General features: G+C 33.2%; 2 protein-coding genes across 6 annotated transcripts; one reads left to right on the top strand and one right to left on the bottom strand.

Moving 5' to 3' along the window:
* The first annotated feature begins 1122 nt into the window (after positions 1-1122).
* LOC145124043 (Phosphoglycerate mutase family protein) lies at positions 1123-3864 on the top strand. Of its 2 annotated transcripts, none has more exons than XM_079059256.1 (10): positions 1123-1346; positions 1842-1903; positions 2015-2122; positions 2199-2278; positions 2381-2543; positions 2851-2925; positions 3004-3092; positions 3197-3316; positions 3446-3490; positions 3589-3864. In XM_079059256.1, exons 2-10 carry the CDS (start codon positions 1850-1852, stop codon positions 3710-3712), a joined length of 858 nt encoding a protein of 285 aa, XP_078915382.1. In that variant the 5' UTR covers positions 1123-1346; positions 1842-1849; the 3' UTR covers positions 3713-3864. The 2 variants fall into 2 exon arrangements, with proteins under 2 accessions (XP_078915382.1, XP_078915383.1); XM_079059257.1 differs by lacking the exon at positions 1123-1346 and adding an exon at positions 1417-1507.
* On the bottom strand, positions 3789-8407 carry FAAH (fatty acid amide hydrolase). 4 transcript variants are annotated; one of them, XM_079059254.1, is made up of 19 exons: positions 7920-8407; positions 7724-7833; positions 7591-7651; positions 7312-7496; positions 7035-7242; positions 6799-6946; positions 6607-6719; positions 6442-6517; positions 5870-5941; positions 5742-5793; positions 5579-5659; positions 5413-5496; positions 5218-5321; positions 5050-5142; positions 4908-4976; positions 4727-4791; positions 4489-4550; positions 4108-4203; positions 3789-4031 (listed from the first exon to the last, which is right to left on the bottom strand). In XM_079059254.1, the coding sequence occupies exons 1-19, from the start codon at positions 7996-7998 to the stop codon at positions 3972-3974; spliced, it is 1818 nt and encodes a 605-aa protein (XP_078915380.1). In that variant the 5' UTR covers positions 7999-8407; the 3' UTR covers positions 3789-3971. The 4 variants fall into 4 exon arrangements, 2 of the variants coding, with proteins under 2 accessions (XP_078915380.1, XP_078915381.1); XR_013715487.1 differs by having other exon boundaries at positions 4003-4031; positions 4108-4417; XM_079059255.1 differs by lacking the exon at positions 3789-4031 and adding an exon at positions 4337-4417.
* Positions 8408-8635: the final 228 nt, after the last annotated feature.

The following is an 8635-nucleotide window of genomic DNA, read 5'->3' as shown; positions in this document are numbered from 1 at the left end:
TGGCCGGTGGAAACCGAACCAAGGACTAAAACTGGATAATATCATGAACCAAAAGTTTACCGATTATACACTACATCCGATCAAGATCGAACCAATGAATCGATTTTTGGACACCCTTACATAAACATAACATTAGGGTGGTGAGTATCCTTCTCACATTTCCGACCCTTTCCAAATGACACATTAGCTCTATATTAGTTGTTTTTTTTCCCTTCACTTGCTCCCTTTCCCAAAACATCCAAATCATACGGAGACAGTCATCCTAGCTTTCTTCCCTTTCCACCCTTTTGTTTACAAGTAACAAGTAAAAAATAGAAAATATAAGATAAAGGAGGAAAGAAACAGCTAGAAGCTTGACATGGAATTCCCGTACAAACATAGTATTAAGACACCCAAGACGGTAACCTCCTTCGATATCGTCTACCCTTAGGGTGGAGGGTGTCCATCCCTCCCTTCCACCCCATGTTTTGAAAACCGGATCGGACCGGCCGGTTCGACCGGTTCAACCGGGAACCGATCCCAGATCCGGTTCTTAAAGGCCAAAAAACAGGTATTCGTGTGAACCGGTGAAAACCGGTCGAACCGGTAAAAACCGGTCCGGTTAACCCGGTAAAACCGGTCAAAACCGGAAATTTTAAAAAATATTTATTTTTTTCATTTTTTGTATTTTTTATATAATTAAATATAATTATGAAATCATCCGGTTTTTCCGGTTTTTAAGACCGGTCCACTTGAACCATTGAACTAGTAAGACGACCGGTTCGGTCTCCGGTCCGGTTTTCAAAACCTTGCTCCCACCCTCCCAGTCCATTGCCATTTAACGACCATATCAACCTTTTTCTCTTCTCACACTTGCTTTCATTCCATCCCACAACACATGAATATCCATTCCTCCCATCTCTTACGACCCAAACACATTTTGGTACAAGTTTTCATGTATAAAATACAAACTAACCAAAACTCAAGCTAAGATATAATAGAAGGAGAAACATGAAAATATACGGTACCACAAGAGAGAGAATAAATGAATGATCTGGAACCTCAAATACCTCTCAAAAAAATCCTACAACCCACTGCCCACGCTGTCCACCCTTTCAAACCCGATTTATCATGTCATCAAAACTTTAAAAGGGGAGAAAGAGGTGAAAGGTCAACACAGCAGTCAAAGGAGAGAAGTCGATGACAAGAATCGAATATCACAATCACAAGTTTCAACCACAAATCAGCACGTTGATGACACATTTCGCCATCACTATTTGTATCAACAAAGGCGCTCGTTTTCCTCCATATCATTCTTCGATTCCTATTCCACAGGAATCGATCAGATCCTTCACTATCTGCTTGTGGTAATTTATTCTAAACCCTTCAATTCTCTCGATTTCGTCACTCTTTCTAAACCTTACCCACATCAGATTTGTTAGTTGATTTGGACCTGTGTTACTTCTTACCATTTCTAAACCTTACGCACATATGAAATTAAGATTTCTTAATTTCTTACCATATATATGTATGTGTGTGTTTTGGCCTTCGAATGCCTGTTTTCTATTTCAGTTTTCCTTCGATTATTGGCATTGAAGTTATATTCTATCCAATTTTTCTTTTTTAATTTTCAGATTTGGGATTTGTTTGGTCCATAATTATACCGAAATAACAAAACTATTATTTCCAATTGATAATAACTTACATACATCAACTCACCATGGAACACTTTGAAAAAAGAAACTACAGAAATCCTAAATTTGATTTTGCATCTGAATTTCTGATTTTTTTGTTTAATTTCATTCCACATTAATCAAATTCTTCCAATTTGTTTAATTTCTGTGTACACATCTTTGTTGCAGTTTGAAAAATGGATTCGACTTCAAGTTTGTATCCATTGCATCGATCCAAGACTCTTCACCTGGTTATTACCCAACTTTTACTCCAATTTAGGGTTAAATCCAAGAAACAGCAATTTATTTTAATTTTTCCATTACAGAATTATATTTTTAAATCTTTTTACATTGCTATTTAGGTTAGGCATGCACAAGGAGTTCACAATGTAATAGGAGACAAAGATTACAAAGCCTACATGTCTCATGAGTATTTTGATGCTGAGTTAACTCGATTAGGCTGGCAACAGGTTAACAAATTTTCCACATTATTCTAATTTTCTTTCTGAATTTTGACTTTTTATTTTATTTTTTTTAAATTATTAGGTTGAAAATTTGCGAAAACATGTTCAAGAATGTGGGCTTGCTAATAAGATTGAAGTAGTTATTACATCTCCTTTGTTGAGGTAATTAATACAATGAATCACATTTTTGTTTATTTTTTAGTGACTACGTTGAAAATTGAAAATCATTTTTTTTTTTTTTTTGGTTTGGATTTTAATTTTTAGGACTATGCAAACAGCAGTTGGAGTATTTGGTGGAGAAGGTTACACAGATAAAGTGGATTCAATGCCATTGATGTTAGCAAATGTTGGAAATAGTGGTCGATCTGCAATTTCAAGCCTAAATTGTCCTCCTATTGTTGCAGTTGAACTTTGTCGTGAACATTTGGTAGGTTTACTAGATTCATGAATTTTGCAATATTGGTCCTTATTTGAGGTTTTTGATCCCTGTTCTAAGTAAAACAACTATTTTTTGGTCCTTGAGTATAGCTGATTTTTGCAATTTTGGTCCTGAAAATGTAATTGTTTTACTTGGAACAAGGACCAACAACATTATTACAAAAACCTCCAATAAGTACCGAAATTGAAAAATAACTAGACTCAAGGACCAAAAACGTAAATTACTCTAAGAAGAAGAAAAAAAAAATAGTACATTGACATTTCTTGTATTGTAACAATTTTCTATTGGTTATTAGGGTGTCCATCCTTGTGATCGTAGGAGAAGTGTCAGTGAATACCAATGCCTATTTCCCGCTATCGATTTTTCATTGGTAAATGCTGTTACTTAACCTTTTTAAATTTTTTTTTTTTGAAATGATTTATATGTTTTTTATTTTTATATATTTCAGATAGAAAGTGATGAGGATGTGTTATGGAAGGCTAATGAAAGGGAAACAAAAGAAGAGCTTGCAAATAGGGGAAAAAATTTCTTTAATTGGTGAGTTCAGTTTCTACTTTCTAGCATTGTCGTTTCAAATTATTTTTTATTAGGGAATTTTATTTTTACTTTACAAGTATTATATGATTGATTGATTGATATAGGTTATGGACACGTGAAGAAAAGGAAATAGCTATTGTAACTCACAGTGGATTCTTGTTTCATACACTTGCTACATTTGGTAATGACTGTCATCCCTTGGTAAAAAAAGAAATTACCAAACAGTAAGTTATTCCGTCATTTTTCTAGTTTTAAATGGTTAATGATTTTTTTTATAGTGTCTTTTCCATGAAAACTTTGAAAATGTAAGGGCTTTTCTTGCATTTAACCGATATTTAAAATCTTATGTGTAGTTTTGCAAACTGTGAGCTTCGTTCCATGGTGATTGTGGACAAAAGGTGAATTTATTTTCATATTTTGCATCAAATTCTATTTTGTTATTCAAGAAATCTTGATTTCATTTTTTTTTTTTTTTTAAAATTTTTCATTGTTGTAGCATGTTAGGATCAGATCCTTCAACAACTGATTATCCAGGAAAGATCCCTCCAGGACCAGATATCCCAAGTGATGTGGATGATAAAAAGCTTGCAAATGATGACACGGTTTCTGGGTCCACTTAATTAGTGACAATTTACCTTTTCTCCCCTCCCCCATACCAAAAAAAAAAATCATCAATTCTATTCTGTACAATATGAATGAGAAGCTGAAACATTAATGCTACTGTTGATGATGCTTAATGATTTGTGAACTAATAGCTAGTTTTTATTCCAAATTCTAAGATAAGGTTCCAATATTAATACTTCTAATTTAATTAAAAATACAAACTAAAAACTCGGATAATCACAGAAAAATGTCTTGATGGAATATGGATTTAGGGTTTCAGTGCTTGTTTAGAACATTGAAATATGATACTGGCTTCTTAGTTTCAGCACGTAGTCCCTGAAATATTTATATATTAGTAATATCATATTTTATTTTTTATTTATTTTATTGGTGGAATTAGAATAAAATGTACCTCAAATGCAGCAGCCAAACGCAAAATTGTAGCTTCGCCCCATGGGCGACCCATGATTTGTAATCCAATTGGAAGCCCTTGCTTATCATAACCCACCTAGAAAAAAAATGATTTTGAAAAAAAAAACTTTTTTTGCACAAAAGTTATTTTTCAAGCAACCCTATGCTTGGCCCACACTGTCAAATTAGGTAAAGAGTAGTCTGCTAGGTAGCTACATGAGAACCCTTACCCACATTGTCAAATCAGTTACAATACAAAATCAAATCAGATACGGTTTGTTAGGTGGTTGATATGAGAACCCTTGCCCACACTGTCAAATCAGGTACAGTGTGGTCTGTTAGGTGGCTGACATGAGAACTTGTAAAGTAAAACAGTACTTACAGGTATAGAAATGGCTGGGAGTCCAAGAAGATTCCCTGATATGACAAACCGCATCAAATCACCTGAAAGATGAATTCTCTCATAGTAAAAAGAAAAGGAAAAAAAACGAGAATTTATATCAAGAGCATCCTCACATTTTGTTGAGATGTCAGGTGAGAGGACATGTGAAGGGTAAAATGGTCATTTACAGTTACACTTACACCCTTAGAGATTGATGAATTCACAATAGTCAACTCACCGGTAACCTTCATGTTTGTCTCCCCGAACTTGATTGATTTTGGGCGAATTACAGGAGCGGTTGTGCTAAAAGAATTAAAACAAGAATTTATATAAAGTGTTTTAACATTTTTTTTTATAGAATTTGTAAAAACTATAAAACAACCCATGATAGTTTATAATTATAGTACTATACATAATACCCTGTTGTTGGAGTAACTATGACATCAACCATCTTGAAAATCTCCATATGATAATACATGAGTCTTCGTCTGTAAAAGAAAATCAGATATAAAAATACAGTTATTATTTGTTAGAAAAATAAACCTTTTTTTATAGAATCACCTGAGGCGTTGAGCAGCAACATATTCTGAAGCTGTAAATGACCGAAAAAGGGCGAAATTTGTCCTTGTGTCCAATGTGAATTTCTTTTCATTCCTGAATATAAAGACAAACATGTATAAGTGAAAAACGGTGTAGGAAGGGTAAAATGGTCATTTATGTCTGACATACCCGTTTTGACAGTGAGGTGTTAGTGAGGCTAATGATTCGGAACCGAATGAAACAATATGAGATGTTCGTATCTGGTGAAGCTCGGGTATCACAACCTCTACTACCTTCAAAAAGACATGTGAAGGGTAAAATGGTCATTTACAGTTACACTTACACCCTTAGAGATTGATGAAGCTATAGCCTATATATACTTACTTTGCATCCATGAGTTTGTGATAACGTATTAAGAGCATCTTCACATTTTGTTGAGATGTCAGGTGAGAAGACATCATTAAACCACTATAAAACAAACATATGCGAAGACATTTGTGATTTTTATATTAAAAAAAAGAATTAATATTGGAAAAAGGACGATCATAACCTCAGTGTACTTTCCTATCCGCATTGATGACAAAATATTAGAATTCTCAAGTGACGATAAATCAGGCAAACAAGGGAGAGACTGTAAATTAGATGATTTGTATATTAGTAGAAATTGGATAATTCGGAAGAAATGAAAGTAGGGTGTTGTAAATTGTAATTACAGGTAAAAGGGTTATTTTATCGATAGGAGAAGCACCTAAGATTGCTGCATAACTGAAGAAACCAATGAACTGATTTTATTAAAAGGAGAAAACGATATAAAAAATTAAAATTTATAAGAGTTGCTTACACGAGCATGATATCTTCAACACTTGATGCGATTGGTCCTACATTTCCCATAGTCGTTCCATGGCATAATGCTCTTGAGAATATGAATAAGGATTATAAATAATCATTTAGTTTAGGGAAATCTACTATAAAGTCCATATATTTTGATTTCATATTCAATTAAATCCATAAATATATATATATATATATATATATATATATATATATATATATATATATATATATATATTTTTTTCTGATTAAGTCACAAATACTGGTAAATGTATTCATTTTCATCATTTTTCCTGGTTATCGGTCAAGTCCCATTTTTAAAATTTTCCACTTGGCCTAGATTTCAAAATTTTGTTACAAATTCATCATAAATTTAGTTTTTTTACATATTTTTTTTTTCAAAATTTTGTTTCAAATATGTTATTTTTGCTTTAAAAAAAATCATATTTATACAAAAAACATATTTTTCAGCAACCACTGAGCTTAACTGGCCCACAAAAAGCCCAATCCACATTGAAATTGAAACTCTCAAACTACTACTACTGTATAATGGGTCCCACTAGATGACTCACAGAATCTTACCCATTGATATCGATACGACCATATGTTGTTTTTAATCCCACAACACCACAAAGAGAAGATGGAATACGAATCGAACCTATGATTTTGAACATGTATTTTTATCACCATGAGAATTTAAAAAAAAAAAAAGAATTTGATTTCTTAATTTCAAAGCCTATATACAACCTCCTCCATCTGTTCCTAATGCAGCTGAACATATCCCAGAAGCTACAATCGCTGCGGGCCCCGATGAAGATCCACCCGTATATCTTTCCAAATCATGCGGATTTCGAGTAATTCTGTAATTTCAAAAGAATTTTTAGAAAAAAAAAAAAAAGACCAATTTGGAAATTCAAACATGAAAAGTGAAAACATTACCCATAGTTTGAGTTATTTCCTGTAGTCCCTTGTCCAAATTCATGCATATTAGCCTTCCCAACAAAAATCACTCCACAATTACGTAACCTTGATACACAAATTGCATCTTTTTCAACACTGTGTACCTCATGAAACCATGTTGTCCCACCTATTGTTATGTGTGTAGCTATTAGATAATTAAAAAGTATGATATACAGTTATTCAATTATACATTTGTATATTATATAAATATATACCTTTAGATGGATGAGGATAGCAATCTATATCATCCTTGATTGCCATGAAGATCCCATCCAATACTGACAATGGTGTTCCTGTATAAAACCTTTGAGTAGAAGCTGCAGCTTGTTTTCTTACATCCATGGCATCAAAAGAAATCAATAGAGGTATTGGAGGTTTTTTGTTGCTGAATTCTTGTATTGCAGTGATCACATGTTCTGCAATCTGTAAAATGTATATGTATATTTATATATATCTTGAAGAAGCATAAAAAAGTAGGGGAAAATGACATACGATTGATGGGGTTGTGATTTTTGATCTGTATGAATATGCATAATCACGAATCTTCCAGTAGTGAAATGATGGGGTTAAATTTAAATCAGAAGAAGGATCATAGTGAGGAAGACATCTAATGGCTGAGTCAACTCGGTGTTGAGAGCTTTTGTCTTCTTCAATACAAACAACTCCTGGTTCTGGTTCTGGTTTAGGTTTAATATCAAATTTCAAACTCATGAGATTAGTAAAATGGTTTTGAATAGAATCAATGAGAGTTGGAAGTTTGAAGGAGAAAACCTTGAGGAGGAAATTCAGGTCTAAACATTGGTGTTTCTGGTATCAAAGTCTCCTTTAACATCTGTGTAGAATCATAGATTGAAGTTTAAACAAATAAGAGAGTTTTTGATTTGTTAAAGTTAAAGGAACAAACCTCTGTTATTTTGTTTCGTTTCTTCAAGTAAGAAAGGATCACAGGACCTATCAACGGCGTTTCAAGCAACTTGACAAAAATCCATAGCCATAGCCCAGTTACATCAGGAGCTGCAACAAAATGAACAAATCCAGTTTCATTTCGGAAATGATAAAAACATTCGATCAACAGGTAGTAGTAGAAGAAGAAGAAGAACCTTGGATTTCTCCAGGATCGTACTTGACTTTACTCAAATCAACTTCTGTGGAAGGCAACATAATGCGTTTCTTCCCCATTTTCACTCAGGCAATTAATCAAACACTTGATACGCATTCCACAGTTCTCTCTCTGGATTTACGAATTCTTGGAGAAATCGAGAAGAAATGGTTACAGTTAAGAATAAGTAAGGTTTGTGTCTCCATGTACCTTGTGGTGATGATGATTGATGACATCATGGTTGAGGATGAGAGTGTGAAGTTTGTTGGATTGGTGATGAAGTGTTTGATATGCGAATTACGAGTGACATCGATGGTTTAGCAAGTGAAGCTAAAGGGTGAGGTGTCATTCTCTTCTGCACTTTCCATGCATTAGCAAGTGAAGCAAGAATCTTTGAATTTATTTTTCTGTTTGATGTAATTTTCAATATTGTTGATATGTTTTATTTAAAAAAATAAATATATTGGGAGCATTGCATCATGCCTATTGTACGAGTGAAACAAGAATATTTCCACCACGCTCTTCGGTGGAAGTTTAAATTTAAAATATTCAATATAATCCATCTTAAACTAATTAAAGTTTAAATTTAAAATATTCAATATAATCCATCTTAAACTAATTATAGACATTTGAAGTTTAGATTAATCTCTTACAATTATTCTTAATTAGAGTGTTTATCGGTTAATTGCACTTTGGTCATGTTAATGAGTCTTTTTG

This window comes from Lactuca virosa, chromosome 7 (genome assembly GCF_052849685.1).
Source record: "Lactuca virosa cultivar CGN04683 chromosome 7, Lactuca_virosa_CGN04683_v6, whole genome shotgun sequence".
Lineage (NCBI taxonomy): Eukaryota > Viridiplantae > Streptophyta > Magnoliopsida > Asterales > Asteraceae > Lactuca > Lactuca virosa.
This window is presented reverse-complemented; position numbering and strand designations above follow the sequence as displayed.

Excerpts from the sequence above, each read along its gene's own strand:
- LOC145124043 (XM_079059256.1), top strand. The coding sequence starts at position 1,850 with ATGGATTCGACTTCAAGTTTGTATCCATTGCATCGATCCAAGACTCTT. Across the intron at positions 1,904-2,014 it reads GATCCAAGACTCTTCACCTG|GTTAGGCATGCACAAGGAGT; the intron begins GTTATTACCCAA and ends ATTGCTATTTAG. Across the intron at positions 3,317-3,445 it reads AAAAAAGAAATTACCAAACA|TTTTGCAAACTGTGAGCTTC; the intron begins GTAAGTTATTCC and ends TCTTATGTGTAG.
- FAAH (XM_079059254.1), bottom strand. The coding sequence starts at position 7,998 with ATGGGGAAGAAACGCATTATGTTGCCTTCCACAGAAGTTGATTTGAGT. Across the intron at positions 7,834-7,919 it reads CGATCCTGGAGAAATCCAAG|CTCCTGATGTAACTGGGCTA; the intron begins GTTCTTCTTCTT and ends ATTTTGTTGCAG. Across the intron at positions 7,652-7,723 it reads AACGAAACAAAATAACAGAG|ATGTTAAAGGAGACTTTGAT; the intron begins GTTTGTTCCTTT and ends GATTCTACACAG.